The 18,345-nt window shown below is 44.0% G+C and overlaps 1 protein-coding gene across 3 annotated transcripts in view; it reads right to left on the bottom strand.

Moving 5' to 3' along the window:
- The window catches only part of E2F7 (E2F transcription factor 7), a 41,489-nt gene that overhangs the window by 22,185 nt on the left and 959 nt on the right, over positions 1 to 18,345 (bottom strand). For all 3 annotated transcript variants that reach the window (XM_006073214.4, XM_025284419.3, XM_006073213.4), the window contains exons 2-7: positions 18,252 to 18,341; positions 9,786 to 10,061; positions 8,236 to 8,404; positions 3,663 to 3,953; positions 2,341 to 2,499; positions 809 to 943 (exon numbers count right to left, since the gene is read on the bottom strand). In XM_006073214.4, the coding sequence (XP_006073276.1) occupies positions 809 to 943; positions 2,341 to 2,499; positions 3,663 to 3,953; positions 8,236 to 8,404; positions 9,786 to 10,061; positions 18,252 to 18,341 (1,120 nt within the window). The remainder of the gene's footprint in view (positions 1 to 808; positions 944 to 2,340; positions 2,500 to 3,662; positions 3,954 to 8,235; positions 8,405 to 9,785; positions 10,062 to 18,251; positions 18,342 to 18,345) is intronic.

Below are 18,345 nucleotides of genomic sequence, written 5' to 3'. Positions count from 1 at the left end.
TCATCTCGTTTCTAAGTGAATAATGTGTTACGAAGTGAGGTAGGGAGCTATATCTTTTATAAGCCTGGGGTAAGTGTGAGAATTTATACTACTAAGACTAAAATTGGAAGGGCAATTTAAAAATAACTTTAATGGCTTTTTTCCTGGCAGTATAGCTATACATAAGTAGATGGTGCAGAAAGATCCAGTCCCCAGTTGCACAAATACTACCTGTAAAATAAGTAGAAGATAATACCCTCTTTTGCTCTAATTTAGTAAAATTATGACATTTGCGATCTTTTAAATAAATTACAGAAAAGGTGTTCATTACATCCATACTATGTTTAAGTGTCATCTTACCACCTATGAGTTCTGTGACAGTAACTGATATAATTTTTACATTATCTGGAATTTCCAAGAAAAACAATGTTTTATTCTGCTAATGCAGAACAACCAGGGATCATAAGAAGTGTCATTTTTAAAATTAAAAAAAAAAAAAACAACTTGTTAAGATGAAGCATTATTTTTAATCCTCAGGCCCAAACTTCCAGGAACTTTGGGATGAAATTAAAAAAAAAGCCAACGAGCTGTAATTTAATAGCTTCAGAAACTGCCAGGTTCTAAGCTCTCTGCGTGTCAGCCGCCAGCATAAGCACTTGTAGGCTAAGGCTCACTGTTCCCAGACTGGCGGCACGAGTCTAATTTTGAATGTGACGTGGGTGATGGGAGATGAAGGTGAAGATTAATCTCGCCGTGTGGTAGGTGTACGCTTTGAAAAAAGCAACTGGGGATTATACATCAGATGGTCCCGAGCAACAGCGCGCCTTACCCGTGGAACTGAAATCCACAGGGCCGATCCACTTGAAGGCAGGTTTCCGGCCTCGGTCTTCTGTGACGTGCACTTTCTTTATCAGCACCAAGCTGGTCAGCACATTGGCTATGTCATAGAGGCGTCGTACCTTTGCTTGAAGACATAAAAAACAACTGTGGTCACACCATACCTCGGTCCGGGACAGCATGACCTTTTAGTTTGTGTGATGGGTCACTTTCTCAGCCACCAAAGAAGCCTCCAGCAGAGAGCAGTGGGGTAGCATGAGAGGCCAGTGGCTCCCACGTGAAATCACTAAGGATTTCAGTGCCTGATCACCTCACTCAGCGAAGGTCAGTGTGTTCTGCTTTCACAGCTTCACGCTTCATACCAGAGGCTTCATACCTGGTGACAAGCTGGGATGACTGTGATTGCAAAAACACCGAGGGAGGCAAACGGGCTGTAATTAAAGGCGTAGGAAACGTCGTTCTGATCCACGGTTTGTCCGAAGCTTGCCTGGAGTCTCTCCCCGCAGCTTCCGGCGAGGCTGCACTGCGGGGCACACAGACTGTCCGGGGCTCGAGCTCTCGAGGTATGACTGCTGAAGACAGCGCCTCGGCTCTAACCCTGGTGGACACCCAGTCGGGGAGGGCTGGGTGGGCATTCCCTGAGTCTGAGAGGTCCAGGGAGAGACATTTGAAAATACATGCACTGGAGGAGAAATTCAGAGGGGCGGGCGGTAACACATTAGGTGGGCAGGACAATGCCCACAAAGTAAGCTCTATCCAAGAAGTCAACTTACAGGGAGGAAAGCCACTTGAATTCAGGGCTAGGATAAGCCAAGGGCTCTGATTATGGGCCTGAAACATCAAGCTTTCACTCCAGATGCAATATTCTTCCCAATCCTGATAGAACTGGATTTTATCTAGCCATTTCTCCCACACGGTGGCTATACTTCCAGCTGGAAACAAACAAAAGCTAGCGAATGCTGAATTCAGGGTTTCCAGGGCTTGAATGAGCTGGCAGCAGCCAGGGCCTCTGGCTCAGGACCCAGGCTTGACGGAAGAGGAAGATGTTCTGGGTGCGAAACTCGAAACACTCTCTTGTCCAGCATCCATGTCCCACCACGCCCCCCTCCCCGCCCCTGCTGTTCTTCTGGTTCTTACCTGTAGACAACTTTCATGTCCATATCAGAAGAGTATGCGGGGGGTGAGGAGAAAAGGGAAAGAAAACTCAGACATTCCATCTTGGATGCAGCGATACTAAAGAGAAATTCAAAGCCTCTCACACCCTCCCTGACCTGCATGTGTGGGATGCCATTCTGCTTCCAGCAACCACTCTGCCGAGGGAAAGGCATCAGGCAGAACTTTCACAGGAATTCTAGTATGTGATCAGCTTACCTTTCACAGCACCAAGAAACTTAAAGAAGGCAAGAAGGAGTGCACATCTCAACAAAATAATTAAAAAAAAAATAATCTCCAAGGCTGCAAACATCAACATGTGAAACCCCACCCTTTCTGTGCTGCTAAGTGGATTTAAGTGAAGATGCTTACTTTTAAATTTACTATGGTCTGGCGTATCTTGGCTTTCCTCTATCAGTATTTTGGCAGCCACATCAAGAGTAACAATCTTGGTTTTGGAGACCAGGAACAGCATGACAAACTTCTGGCTCATAATTCTCAGAGACTTGTCTTTCCGACTGTTTGCAGATGCTACAAAGGGAATGAAATGAAAGCATCAAAACATATAATCTGTACTTGTAGTTTGCCAGTCCTATCTAACTCTATCAGCAGATGGAAAGATCACTTTTGATCACCACTTGGCCACACATCACAAAAAGATGGTTCATAAAGAAATAAGATAGATTTTTTTGGGGGGGGTCCTAAAATTATTCTATAGTTGGTATAAATTCTGCAATGCTTTACACTCACACTCCACTGAATAGAATCTATGAAGCAATTTTGGAAAAGATTAAAGTAGAAGAGTGAAAGGATAGAGTGGGATCGGGAACTGTTTTCAGAACATCAGCTCTTCCCTCAAAGGCAAGGACTCTACTTGTATTTCTCTGAGCCCACAAGAGCTAGAATACACCATCCACATAGGAGGCGCCCACCTCTTCCACTGCATTTTGGAAATAAGTAAAGAAATAAACAATAAGTAAGCAAGAGACACTGCTTCGATGTGTGTTGCCATAGATGACAGGCAAATCATCCCCGATAGATGGCTGTCTCCTCTGGTTATTCGGATAAAGACTGGTTCAGAGGGTGAAATTAAAGGCATGAGGTAGTGAATGGAATGAAAGTCAGGCCCACCTGTCCATATCTATTTCTTATATTTGCAAGTGAAACATAAGGAATATTTGCACTTTATCATCTTAGCAAGGAGGATTAGGGTGAGAATAAAGATCAAAGAGGGACAGCATACATAGGAGCTAGGAGGGGAAGAACAATGCAATACAATATAAGTAAAAAAAAATTCAGTATCAAACGAAAGGCTGTCTGTCTTCCTAATCAGCATTTTCTGCCAATTGGGTTCTTTTCTAAGTCATCCACTCCAATATACAATTGAACAAATAGAATCTTTTGAAGACAGAAATTCTTTCCAAGTAAATTTTCCTTAAAGGCTCACAAAGAGGAAGCAGCATGGGACTGTCAGTCTGAAACTGAACGCCATTCGCCACCTATGATCCAAACATACCAGATACCAAGTGAAACCGCCGCTAGATAGGTTTCCCGTGAGGTGGAGTGGGCAGCCCAGTTGGGAAGCCATCTATCTGCCCGTTTATGAGAGAGACCGGGAGGCCACATGCCTCCAGGGTGGCCCATCTGGCCCTACCCATCTTCGGAAGAGACCGGTGTGGGCCCAGGGGACTCACAGGAGGGATAGTCTGGTTCAGAGAAATCCAGTAACTGTGGATCTTGGGAATCGGGACAACCATCTCTTCTGCGTTCTCCGAATTTATAATCTATCAGGTCGAGCTCTTTCTGCTGGAGGTGTGCCATCTGCTCCTCGTATTTCTGCTCTTCTCCTAATCTCTGGAGGTTCCTTAGGGTTTTCGGCAGGCTGTGCCTACCATGCCAGCAGTACTGATTCTTGGCCACCCGGCTGACCAGATGCAGTGACTCCAGCACGTTTACAATGTCATAGATGCGTCTCCTTTCAACGCCTGTTTGAAAAATAGAAGCCGACCATTGTCATGCTGAAGAACATTTTTCTAATTTTTTTTTTTTTTTTGGCAGCACTGCATGGCAGGCTGAACTTCCCCGATCTGGGATCAAACCTGGGCCCCCTGCAGTGGAAGCGCAGAATCTTAACCACTGGACCACCAGGGAAGCCCCGAAGAACACTTAAGAGTATAAAGTCCATGAAGGCTTGGGCCTTGTCTGTGAACTATTCTGTGTGATGCTTTGCCCAGCAAATATAATTGTTCAACAAATTCATCCTACGAGAATGTAAGCAACAGAAATTATTTTTCTTTTTTCTTCTTGGGATCCAACTCTTGATAAGATCTAGGGTGAACATCCACCTTGAGATGGATGATAGTTCCATCTGTATTACATAAATAGTAGATCAACTTTTCTTTGAACCTGTTAGGCAAACCACATGAACATTTCAACATGTTAAAACTGGTGGGATTGAGCAATCTGCATCACAGTAATAAATGCTTGATGAAGGCTGGACGGTTGATTTTGACTTGTAGCTAGTCCTAAGTATACAGACTATAAAGCTGTGTCCAATAACTGTAACCTCATTATCAGACCATACTCTCCTTCCTGGAGTTTGAACGATGTGAAAAAATTGCCCTGTTAATTCTTGTAATGGCCAGTAGGGAAAACAGATGGTAAATATTGTTTCCTATTTTGGGCTGGAGACTTAGGAGTCAAGAGCTTGGGCACCCTTCTCAGGTTGCAGGAGGAAGCGAGGGCCAGGGCTGGAACACACAGGCCTCCGTGTGCTCGTCACAGCCACGGACAATTCTCCCCGTGCTCTCACGCACCATGTCCTGCCACACAGCCCATCAGTAAAGCACAGAAACTCCTGCACAGGCTGACCATCCAGTTCATGGATTCCCTGCCCACTTATGCCACACTCCCTAAATAGCCAGGATTATGAGCAGTCTATTGAATTTACTAAAAATATTTTCATGGGTTAAATGTGGGGTCTTCAGGGTCAGACTGCCTGGACTGGAGTCCCTGCGTTATCCCTTACTAGTTGGGTGAGCCTGGGAAGTTACTTACTCTTTCTGTGCCTGGGTATTTATCTAATAAAATGAGGAGGATTCAGTGCGACAATAAACTTAAAGGGATTCTGACAGGTGTTAATTTATCTGCTCTTTGTATATGATTTTGTAAGTACTTCCTGTGTGGCGTGGGAGACACCTAAAATTCCTGTTGGCATTCAAGGTGACAGTAGAAACAGATTTTTTAAACCTTGCATCTGTGTCTCATCCTGTTATGCAATAGACACTTAGGCTTTTGGGACTCACTAGCCCTTCTTGCTCTCGCCTAAGTATCCGTAACAAATGCTGCCAGGCATCTCCAAGCAAAAGGGCCCAGCAACAAAAATGCCTTCTTCCCCTTCGCTTGCCAACAGCTGTTGTATAATCAGAGCAGACTCAGCGTATGCAGCTCTTGGCTTTCCAAAGACTTAACACAAGAAATAGACCAGATTACAAGAATACTGTGGAGCTGAGAGGAAGTGCTATCCCCGCTTGAAGAGGCATTTCACAGTCCATCAGAACATTTCGGCTCATGACCCTGAAAGGCTCTTCACCCTCCAAAAGCTCCGGCTCTGCTGCCAGATGCCTGCTGGAAGGTGCTGGCAGGAGCAGTCAGCAGCCCCTTGTCCAGATCTGCCTGGGCCCTGGTTCCAGTCTGTTTCCATATATTAACACATCTCGTTTAGAGCATAACTCGCCATAAACCTTCCCATTAGAAATGTCATGTGAATGCAACTGAGACACCCCAGGGCCAGCCATATGCCCGACTGTTTTGTTATTTTGTATTAGATAGGAGCCGTTAAGTCTCCATCTAGTGGCTAGACATCCCAAGAAATAAAGGAAGAAATAAGAATTAAAAGGACGATTCGGACCACTTAAGACAATAAGATACCACTTGGCATGCACAATAATAGGTGTGCTGCCTGACTAATCACTCACTTTTGCAACCTGGATTGAGTTTAACTGTCCACTGGCTGGGCACATCTAAAAGTTCCATTTCACAGACCTCAAGTCCTGCAGGTTGCTCTGTCAGGAAGATTCTCTGAGCCTTCTTTTTCTTCTGTCTTCAAGGCGGTCCTGTTCATCCTAGTCATGGCGTTGGTTATGCCCTCGAGCATTTAGTCATTGTTACCACACTTCCCTTAGGCCCCACAGAGCTCATCAAGAGCATCTCGGCCCAGCAAATTTTCCTAGGCTGTGTAATTTTCCATTTACTAAAGTCATTCCCAGTTCTTTAACTTCTTACCTGTAATATCAGTATCAAATCTACATGAGACTAGAAACTGGGAAACAATGCAATTTGAATGCTCTGCAGATCCTTGGTTAAAATCTGGTCTTACAGCTTGTGACCTGGGATAGAGCCAGGAGTTTAGATTCAATCAAGGAGATGGTTACCCTGGACATAGCTTCTAGGAAGGGACCCCGTCTTATCTCACATGAAGAGATGGAATGTTCATTTGGCAGGCCTGGGAAATCATGACACAGTAGGAAGTTTTTGCAAAAGCCTTGGCATTCTGCTCTAGACGGTTATACAGGAGACCTACAGCCCTGTCCTCCCTGGGACCTGTAAGGCAGCCTTCCAACATCTAATCTTTTTTATTCTGCTTTGATATCAGCAAGATCTCTTGATAAAGGATGGGTGTATAGAGGAACCCCAATGAGAAAGACATTGTATGATCTGTTCTTTTACCCTCAGCCTCTTCAGACTAGTTTCTAGGACCCAGTGCCTAAGCTATGTCTACACCAAGCTTCTGTCCAGCTGGCTCACATCTCGTTTCATTGTTACCAAAGCCAGAATACTGTACGCTATTCCTGGGTTCTAAAACAGCTTCCCTGTCAAAGCCCTCTGCTTCCTCTTCCTGGCTGTACAGGTTGACAGGACAGCTTGAGAATTGTGGAAGTGGGCAAGGGGAACCTCTCATAACAGCTGAGTAGAAACAGTTCCATGGAGCAATAAGTTACTAAGCCAGGCCCTGAGCTGGGCATGTTACTGACATGATCCGTAACTTTTCTAAGCTTCTGTAAGGGAGGTGCTATGGTTTCTACGCTATGACTGAGAAAAGAGTAATTAACTTTTTAAATCTCTCTCAGCCTATACATTAGAAAGCTGGGCTTCAAATCCAGTTCTGTCTTACCCAAAGTCCAGCCCATGGTCTTCCCATCACAACCACTGGCTCCTCATTACTTCAATTTCCAGCAAATCTTTTTAACCATCCATTTGAATAATTTAGATTGACAAGGATCAACTGAGTCACATTCTTTGGGCTATGGGAAGATACAGAACTAATAAACCAACTAAAAATATAATCTATCATAAAGCCTTGCATGCGTGCATGTTAGGTTGCTTCAGTCGTGTCTGACTCTTTGCGACCTGAAGGACCTCCCAGGCTCCTCTGTCCATGGGATTCTCCAGGCAAGAATCCTGCAGTGGGTGGCCATGCCCTCCTCCAGGCTCATAAAGCCTACTGGGTTGACTTCTTTGAGACTTTTTTTCCTTCTCCTATAAGTAAATTGTCCTAATTTGTTAAGGCGACACTCTGACATCTTTAAATCATTGTGATTTCTACTTATTCACTGTCAACAGTATGTTCCTTGTGAAACTAACCGCAATCCATGTCCACTAGGAGTCTCTACTCGGATCAGTTGCCTGCATATTTATAGCCCAGACGCCACTGTACATAACACACGGTCACGCCATGTGAACGGACGTATTCCTCTTTGTTATAAGCCTTAGCTATTTGAATTATATCCAGATGTGCTTTTTCTAGTTGGGCAGACTTGCTGTGAAGGTCACAGTACAGGGTTTCAAACGTAACTCTCTTGCTTTCAAATTTGGCTTTGTAACAGAAATAATAGCAGTTCTGAACTCTTAGAAGCATTAAAAAAAAATAAACAGCAGGATATTTCTAAAAATCTTTTGAGTCTGTCTGAAATAAGATAGAATTAAGGTATTAGCTATTAATTTGTAACGTGAGTCTTTTGCAAACACAGTTTTTGAGGTTAAAGAAACCAAATATTTGTTTGACCCTCAGGCCTGGAAGGCTCCCTGGAATTCTATGCGTAACGATAATGACAGAAGAAAAGCTCTACCTGCTCCTCTGTCCTCACTCTTTTGGAGGGCCTGCTCTGTACTTAGTAGAGGAGGTGATCTGAAGCCTTCGGGTCATCTGAGGAATCGATTTCCCACCGTGACCGGAGACAGGCCTCCCGGTGACCCCATGATACATACCGAGACTGACAGCAACTTCATCCAGGGAGATGGTAGTTTTCTCAGTTGACAGAGGGTAACTTGGGTAGCGATCGAGAAACTTCTGGCACAGGAGTCCTAAGCTTTTCTGCTTTCTGCTTGGCCTTTGCTTTTCAAACTCATCCACAGCACTATCATCCACAGCATCAAGCTACAGAGGACAGACAGAGGGCAGGCGGGAGACGTCACGGCTAACATCCTGAAGGAGAGACTGCGCAGGTGGCATGGCGAATTGAGGGGAACATCCTCATCCTTACCATCCCAGATTCTAGTTAGAATACTCTTCCTAACCTTATTTTCTCAACCTTTTGCCTACTGCTTTTCTGAACTGAACTTTTGCTCCTTTGTGACTTGAGGCTGAGTCTCTGTGTGTGTGTTGGTCGCTCCGTCGTGTCTGACTCTGCACCCCCATGGACTGCAGCCCACCAGGCTCCTCTGTCCATGGAATTCTCCAGGCCAGAACACCAGAGTGGGTTGCCATTCCCGTCTTCAGAGGATCTTCCCGACCCAGGGATCAAACCCAGGTCTCCTGTATTACCATCTGAGCTGCCAGGGAAGCCCTGAGGCTGAGTCTACTGGTTAAATTAAAGAATGAACAATGCGATAATTTACAGGCTGCTATACCCTTGCTACTAGTGTGCTCATCAGGCTGTAGATCTGCATCAGCAGGAGCGTGTTAAGAGCTGTAGAAACCCCAGGCCTCCCCTCAGACCTGATGTATCAGAATCTATCTTTCCCTAAGCCCCCTGTAATCCCTGTCAACACGAAAATCTGAGATGGACTTGCCTACATTGTGTCACCAAGCTCTTATGTTTCACAATTTACCAAGAGCTGGCAGACTTGAGCAAGGACAGCTAAATCTTACTCTTCCTAACTCATTCTTATTTTAAGCACATTAAACGAGTGCCCTTGTCTTATCAACCACATTTGAAAAAGGCTCAATTTAAGTCCCAAGAAAGACTTTTTAAAAAAAGTATATATATGCTGCTGGCTCAAGAGCTCTGGTTCCCACAGGACAGGTAATTTAAAGACGACTTAATGTTAAAGCACTAAACCAGTGAACTAAACATACGTGGGAGAATGATAAAATTTCCCTAATCACAAATATTTAGATTGTTATTAAATCAGAGTGAAAATTATAATTCATGGCAGCATTAAAAAACCCAAATTTCTTCATTAAATCAAAATTATTAAAATTTAAATAATAAATTAATATCATTATTATTAACTAAAATAATTAAAACAATAATTTTAATTATCATAAAATATCATGGCTTAAAAAATTATCATTAAAAAACACATACTGGTAAAGAGAGAAAAAAAAAAAAACTGAAGAAAAGAAAACAAAAACATTCATTATGAAAAATGAGACAGAGAATGAGAGTCCCACTTCAGCTGTAAATAAATAAAAGGAGTAAGTGGAATGGTGCTTTCAACTCAATAGCAACCAAAAAGTTGAGAGTTCTGTGACTTTTTAATTAAGTTAAAAATTTTCAATTCTATGAAAGCCCTTAGGAGCACAGCCTGTATACCTGCAGAGAGTCTGTAAACGCATCATCCTTGTTCTCAATGGGCCTGAACAGTCCTTTTTTCTTCTCTCGGTCTCTTATGTCTGGGCTGGCGGCGCTAATGAGGATCTTCAGGTTAGCGGTGGGCGTCCATGGTTCCGCCTGCTGTCTGTCAACAAGCTTAACCGGAGTGATGGGATTTCTTTCTGGAGTGAAGATTTTTTGCTTCGATAAGTCAATTGGCTCATTTTTTATTGGTGTCTTTGGGGCCATCCTTGAGAGATCAACAAATATATTTTCCTATTTAAAAAAAAAAAAAAAGACCTTTTAGCAAAAATGAGAAAGGGCAGGTATCAGGTAAGAGTGCAACTTGTTCCCATCATTCACTGAGACAATAAACTGCAAACAGACCATACGTTCAGGGCTGAAAAATATCAGGATAGGATAAAAGAAAATAAACAGAAGGATCTATGGGAATCAAAAGGCAGCTCCAATGAGAAACTGATTATAATTGGCTACTCCTTTTAAACTTTTTTTTTTATAGTTTATCAGTTTTTATTTATTTTTTATTTTTTAAAATTAATTAATTTATTTATTTTACTTTACAATATTGTATTGGTTTTGCCATACATTGACTTGAATCCGCCATGAGTGTACATGTGTTCCTCATCCTGAACCCCCCCTCCCACCTCCCTCCCCATCCCATCCCTCTGGGTCAACCCAGTGCACCAGCCCCGAGCATCCTGTATCATGCATCAAACCTGGACTGGTGATTTTTCATGGCATCTCTGTGAAAGAAGGCATGAGGGTGTCTATCACTGGTGGATGTTTGTAATAGTCAGGGATGATAATAACAGCCAATGTGGGTTGAATCCATACTGCTTCTAAGTGACATATTTTTTAAACACTATTCACAAGTTTGCCCTAACTAGTGAAGAGTGATTATGTTTTTGTTCAATGTTCACCAGTGCTAACACAGCAGTTAATGGAAAGGCATCCACAGAAGGCCACATTTCAAACCACCCAGCGATGTATGGTCCCTCCCCTAGAGTGGTGCTTCTCAAACTGCCCTTGCTGAAGGACCAGTGCCTTTCACTTCCAAACTCCCGCAGACTGATACATGGTCTTCCTTCATAGGACCCACATGCAACTCCCATCACATGTGACTCTCCCCTTGAGTTTGCCACTCAACCCAACTTATAGCTTGTCCAACAAGAAGAGACCACTGGTCACAGGCTTAGATGTTATAGGGACAAGATCCAATTACTATAGAGGTTTCTAAATGCTAAACTCTCAAGTTCTGGTATTGATATTTTGCAGCTTAAAAGAAGTTTGTGGACTAGCACCTTCCCCCAGACCATACTTTAAATAAAAATGTCTTAGCTAATTATAAGAAAAGATTAACGATGGGCCCATTAATCCATTAAGAAAAAGGACTGAGTACATAAAACTCACATTTTAAACTACAAGTTAGTTTCTGAAACAAATTTCTTTCCTGCAGAATAAGATTTGCCATTCAAAACCAGAAAAGATTCTGCTCTTCCCATAGCTGAATTCACCTCCAGGCAATTGTGCCTGACGTAATTAGCAAGGTGGGTGAGTTGCATATTTGATATTCCTGCACACAGTATCACTCTATAGCTTAGTGGATGCTTGGATCTTGGCTGAGAAGTGGTTTTAAAAAAGCGTTTTCCTATAAATGAGCAACACGTGAAAAGGGAAAACAGAATTGTTTGGGAGAAACTGGAATTCGTGGTAGCAGGCCAGGCCATCTCTTGTTCCTTGGATCAGTGGGAGCTGCCAGCTAGCCATGGTGAGTGAGTTCTGTCCCAGGAAGGGTGGAGATGGGGGTGACAGTTTCTCATACCACTGCAGCAGTGAGCATCCAGCCTGTATCTCTTCAGATATCTTAACAAGTCCCTCCTACTGTGCAATTCTGATGAGTCTTCTACAGGGGAACTCTCAAGCGAAAGTACTGAGTGCATATTACGTGCTACAGACAGTACCTGTTTCGTGCACGTTTTTTTTTTTTGGCTGCGCTGTATCTTTGTTCTTACGCACGGGCTTTCTCTAGTTGCAGCGGGTGGGCTTCGCAGTGCAGTGGCCTCTCCTGTGGTAGAACACAGCCTCTAGAGCAGGTGGCCTTGGCAGTTGTGGTGCACAGGTTCACTTGCCCTGTGGCCTGTGGAATCGTCCCCGATCAGGGATCGAACCCACGTCCCTGGCATTGGCAGGTGGATTCGTAACCACTGGACCACCAGGGAAGTCCTGTTTCATGCGCTTTACACCACTAACTCCTCATCCAATCCTCTAACCTGGGTACTATTGTTTTTCAAGCCGACAGATGAAGAAACTGAGGCACACAGAGGGTACCTTGCCTGAGGTCACATACAAACTCACTCAGTATAAAAGTCATGGGTATGGCAAAAATAGCTGATAGCATTTTCCGAATTTCTGTGTCCCAGTTTCCGAAATTCTGCGTCTAGAAATAAGCTTGTCTGGAGTATGAATTGGGATGGAGTTATCTTTTTCGCAGCTCCAGGGTACCCGCAGGCCACTGATCCCCACAAGCATCTATGGCGAGGCAGCATGGGGAGCAGTTCTGCATGCAGGCTGGTAGGGCCAGCTCATCAGCAGGGTGAGTGCAGGCAACTTCCTTGTCCTCACTGTATTTTAATTCTCTCAACTGAAAATGAAGTTCATAAAAATACTGATCTCCAGAGTTATGATAATAGTTCCTGGCATATACTGAGCACTCAACACAAATTAGCTATTCTCTCCCCCCACTTTCCCGTTCTTTATTACTATCCATCCTTGAGCTCAGAGCTAATAGAACAGAGCACATCGTATTGCTATTTAACTTCCTGGGCGTATGTCTCGTCTCATTAATGAGACTGTGCACCTCTGGAGGTCAGGGAGCTACTTCCACATGTCTCATTCTTCACTATTTTTGGCACAATGCCTTGCCCCTCATAGGTGCAAAAGGAACAACGGGCTTTGATCATCGAGTTATTTCCAAAGGTCTCCCCATGGTGGAGGTGTGGCCCAGGCTTGCGGAGGTGCAGAGATTCTTCCTTCTCCACTGCCTCCGTGGTAGCTGTCTTCCGAGGAACATTGAGCTCCTCCTACTTTTCCCTACTGAGGAGCAATTCAGATCAATTATTTCCTCTAGCACTTTGATGTATTTTCACTACAGTTTAAGTAATACTTGGGGCTTCCCTGGTGGCTCAGATGGTAAAGAATCTACCTGCAATGCTGGAGACCCAAGTTCAATCCCTGGGTAAGTAGGAGGGGAGTCAGGTCACATGGTAGGTTACGATAGTTACCATACCTCTACATCAACAGAAAATAAAACAAAAAATTGTTTTGCGGTCTCAGGTGGGCAGAAAGTCAGCTGCAACCTAATCACACCGTGCTCCATCCATCTGTCTATCCCAAAATCCTGACACTGTGGAAGGTGGAGGCAGGGATTGGATTGAGAAACCTGGTTTTGGACTCCATTCTGTATTTTTTTGATACTGGACAAAGTGTTGGTTTTGTCTGGATTCAAGTTTCCAGCTCTATAATATAAAGGGTTCAGACCAAAGTACCTATCTCCAAGGCTTTCCAGCAAGGCTGCCCAGCCATGTGGTGGACACTGGGGTGTACTCAGCTCTCTTGAGGAATGAATGCCTCATCTCCCCAGCTGCTGGACTAATGCCAGCAGTAAGCAGCTTCATGCTTTGGCTGAAGAGGACTGACTCGTCCAGGACATGCCCCTTCCTGAGAGACCAGTACTATCCTCAGGGGCTGGGATAGGCCACACTGACATGGAGAAGCCGGGTCCTCTTGCCCAGACTCAGAACCACTCCGGGGGAGGGGGGTCATCCCAGAGCTTCCCTCAGGGTGAACCCGACTTCCGCTGAGACTGATCAACTGCTCCACTTCACCCGCTGTCTCATTCTGCTGCCTTTTTGTCCCTTAAACAGGCACCGTCCCCAGGGCACTCCCCGATACACCACCTGACCGCTAATCTCCATGTCAGATCTGCTTGCCAGGAAGAAGCTGCCACATCCTGGAAATGGCCTCTTCAGTGAGAGCGGTCCTGAAGAGAGCACCCGGGAAACAGATTCTTCAGTTCTTGTGTGCAATGCAGGTGAGGCACCTTGGCTTACCTGCCATGTAGTTGCTGTGAGGATCAGGGCAGATACCGAGGGCGCAAGTGCTTTGTAATCTGTCAAGTGCTGTACAAACGTTTATCGTCATTATTATTTACTACACCAGCATTATGACTGAGCTGCCATAGAAAGGACCTGGTCATCAGGAGATCTGGGTTCTAATCTTGCTTCTCTCTCAGATGCAGCCTTGATCACGTTACTTTAAAGAGGACATCGGCAGCAGCCCGTTCAAGGCCCCTGGTGATACTGTGCCAACCTCTTTTCCAGTCCCACTTCATGCATGTCCCACATTTTGCCCAAACAGTTCCCCCGTGTTTCTTCAAACCTGCCCTGCATCTTATCACACCTGAGCCGCTGTGCACACTGTCACGCTGAAACCCACCCTACTCTTTCATCCTCATCGTTCACCCTACTCATCGCAAATATCATAGGCACGTCCGGAGGTGTCTCCTAGTCATCAACACTCTCCTCCCCTTCAGACCACACTTTCCAGAATGAGTAATCCACAGCCAGGACTTTCCCCTGCCCGTCTCCTGGGGGTTCCTCAAACCACCAGTCTGCTCTGATCTACTGCTCTCACCTAGATCACATCTTAGTTGACAAGTCAATGGCAAAACACCACATGTGACCTCACTGCTGCGGTTAAGACTGTTGACTATCTGCTTTATAAAACTCTCAGTCTTTCTGAGCTAGCACTTTTTCTCTCTTGGTTCTCTTTCTGTTTGTGACTGTTCCTTCTCAGCCTCCTTCATAGGCTCCTCGTTTTCTGCTCTTAGAAACCTCAGCCCTCCACATCTCCCTGTTTGCTCTCCAGGGCAGCTCACCCACTCATAGCTTTAAAACCAACACGCATTTGATAATTCCCAAGTTTGTGTCTGGCTAGAACCTTCCATGAATTCCCAAATCAGGCAACCAACTGCCTCTTGCACATATTTATTTATTTACCTGTAAGCACACGGGTATAAATAAATACTTCAAGTCAAACTCGCCTTCTTTTTTTAACCACTCCCAAAAGACGTGAGCTTGATCCCTGGGTTGGGAAGATCCCCTAGAGGAGGGCATGGTAACCCACTGCAGTATTCTTGCCTGGAAAATCCCATGGCGAGAGAAGCCCAGTGGGCTGTAGTTCATAGGGTTGCAAAGAGTTGGATACAGTTGAAGCAACTTAGCATGCAAAAGATGAATGACCTTCAAAGAAAACCCATGCCCACTAAGTCTAGGTGAGGTCCCCAAATTTACTATGTTAGCTTCCACTTCTTTACGAGTATCCTTCCTTTCCACTTGCCTAAGTCTTAGCATTCATTCCTTCAAGACCTAGCTCGAGTGTTATCTCCTTCACATAGCCCTCCCAAAGCTCAATCTTTACTGTCCACTCTTTCATCCCAAATCATCCTTTTTCTACTTTTGTCATTCCTAAATGCAGCACAGACAACTGAAAAGGAGAGTCTTGTTTATAATCTCACGACTTGGGCACAGTAAACTTTACATTTTAAAGAAAAGTTTTTCCGTGAGTGGTAAGAAATATGCATGCCTAATAGAGTACTATAGACCTTGACCGATGAAGATCAGACAGTCAAGAAAGATAAGTCCTCTACATGCTGACTGACCCACAGGACACTGTTCCAGGCACCCACCAGAGGGTTTCAGGAAGTACCACTAGCTTCTGGCCACTCTGGAAATTTTGAACATTTCTTGAATGTCCACACCGCATAGACTCATATGATTCTTCTGCCTACAAAGTCCATCTTATTCCTCTTGTTCCCTTACAAGCTGAAGTCCTCAGCCCAAGTATTAGCTCCCCTGTGAAGCTTTCCAACTTTCTCTAGACTCCCCATGAATTTCTTTCTTACTCTTCTGTTCTGCTGGGGCAATTGGTTCCCACTCCTATAGCACTTAACAAATCACAGGCTAGTTGGTGAGTTTATATCTGAGCCCTCGAAACATCTCTCAGATAATTGAGGGCCAGGCCTGCATCATATTTATCTTTGGGCTGTCAGTTCAACTGAGTAAGGGTGAACAGTATGGGTTGTTGGCTTATAGATATCCTGAGGAGAGAGTCTACTTACTAATTCCAATTCATAAAATAAAAAATAGGCTTAGGGAAGCTAGGAGATTTATTAAAACACTGTATCCCCAGCAACTGGAACATAAATATTTGTCGAAAAACTGAATAAATAAATTTATTCAAGCTTACGGAGCTAACAAATGGTAGAACAGGAACTCAAACCCAGATCTGACTCCAAATCCCACATTCTCAGCATCCCCAGAAATCCTCTTTCCTTTATTTTACAGCAAGGTGAAAAGAGAGATGAAAGCCCCTTCGAGCATCTCCTGGAGCACTCATCTCTTCCTTTGCCATCTCTTTGACAGGTGAAATAAGCCCTGCATTCTATTTCAAATATTTTAGTCACTTTCCTAAATCTCTGTGGAGTCATTTGGAGTTTTCTCTATACCCACTAAAATAGGAAAGCTCAGCCAGGCACAGTACTTACTGGGCTAGAATAGGAGAAGCACGCTTGTTGAAAGCACTTAATAAAAAGTCATCCACTTGGGAGGAAAGAAGTGGATACCACCTTTGCCTTTTCTTCCCCCTTGGCTCTGTCTCTAGGTGAAGGTATACACACGGCTTCACTGGAGGCTCAGACGGAAAGAATCTGCCTGCAGTGCAGGCGACCCAGGTTTGATCCCTGGGTCAGGAAGAGCCCCTGGAGAAGGGAATGGCAACCCATTCCAGTATTCTTGCCTGGAGAATCCCACAGAGGAGCCCGGCGGGCTATAGTCCATTGGGTCGCAAAAGGTCAGACACGACTGAGTGACTAACACTTACTTACTTACTTAAAGGTATACACATTCTTTCAAGGCTGTTCCATCCAAATTAGGAAGGAAAATAAAAAGTTTTGCTCTGAAACTTGCAAAACCAAAACTCTGAATATATGAAGTCTGGGCATTGCCACTCTCATGTGGCAAATGGAATTTTTTTAAGGTCCTCTTTAAAAACACTGATGTTTTGGTATACTTCTTTTCCCAACAAAAATAAATCAAATCCTGGGGTGGGGGGAGGTGGTGGTGGAAATCATATGTGAAAAAGCATATAATTTCACTTGTATCCAAAATTAATAGTTGTCAAATATTCTTCAAAGGCCCATATAACAGGTGCTTTGCAGTCAGGCAGTTTCAGGATGCACGCTAAGCCTAAAATTAAGCTCAGGGACCGAGAGAAGTTCAATGCCTAAGGATGTGGCTGTGCTCAAATTGATATTTAAAGTTTCTAAACCTGGCTATGTCATATCTACTTGTCTCTGCCTAAAAATGCTTAGATGTTCATTACTAACAAGCTCTCCCTACTTTTCATTAGGGCACCGGCTGGCAAGGGCATTGTGATGACGCGAGTCCTATTTAGACACTGCTATGGTTGGTTACTTCGTCATGTTTCTTGAAACAGCCCCACTGTCTCACAAATTACGAGGCATGCAAAACCACAAGGGAGGCCTCAGTGCAAAACCAGCAGGGGCACTGCAAAATATTCAGTCTTGGGGAACTTAGTCACTTTATCGGGAGACACTGCTCATGCTCTTGGGAAGATGGAACAGCCTCTAGGAGCTGGCTCGTCAGTAAGAACCTCTCTCTATACTTTAAAAATCTAACACATAGAGTTTTCCTGGGAACTGAGACTTAACATTTCTGACCAGCATTAGCTAATTCTACCTTTTTTTTTTTTTTTTAAATTTTGTATTGGGGTATAGCTGATTAACAAACAATGCTGTGATAGTTTCAAATGAACAGCAAAGGGACTCAGCCATACATACACATGTATCCATTTTCCCCCAAACTCCTCTCCCAGCCAGGCTGCCACATAACATTGAGCAGAGTCCCCTGTACTACACAGTAGGTCCTTGTTGGTTATTTGTTTTAAATATAACACTATGTACACGTCCATCCCAAACTCCCCAAACACGTCCTTCTCCCTACACCCCCAACCATAAGCTCCTATTGGAAGTCTGTAGGCCTGTTTTGTGAGTTCATTTGCATTAATTCTACTCTTGATAACGGTAAGTACTACAATCTTTTGACTGCAGTGTCTAGCATATCTTTGATTCATATAAATTTGCTTCAGCATTACATGTAACCTAGCCTCTTTCCACTACTCAATGACTGAGAAACTGAAGGATAATGGTTGGATGTCTCCTCCATTAGAAAAAAAGCATAGTTCTAAAATGTTCACCAAGATTATTATGTTTATAAGACAAACACAAGTGGGATGCAGGAATCCTTAACTGAATTAGACATTACCATCCTAAATATGATAGAGCTTAAGGTATTTAAGTTCACTTACCTTTTGTGCATTTTCCCCATCTTCAATTGCAAAATCTAGTCTGGGCGGCCTGCTGATCAGGTCTTTTAGTGTTAGACAGTTTACCTCCATCTGT

This window comes from Bubalus bubalis, chromosome 4 (assembly GCF_019923935.1).
Source record: "Bubalus bubalis isolate 160015118507 breed Murrah chromosome 4, NDDB_SH_1, whole genome shotgun sequence".
Classification (NCBI taxonomy): domain Eukaryota; kingdom Metazoa; phylum Chordata; class Mammalia; order Artiodactyla; family Bovidae; genus Bubalus; species Bubalus bubalis.
Note: the sequence above shows the minus strand (reverse complement) of the source record. Positions and strands in the feature narration are given on the sequence as shown.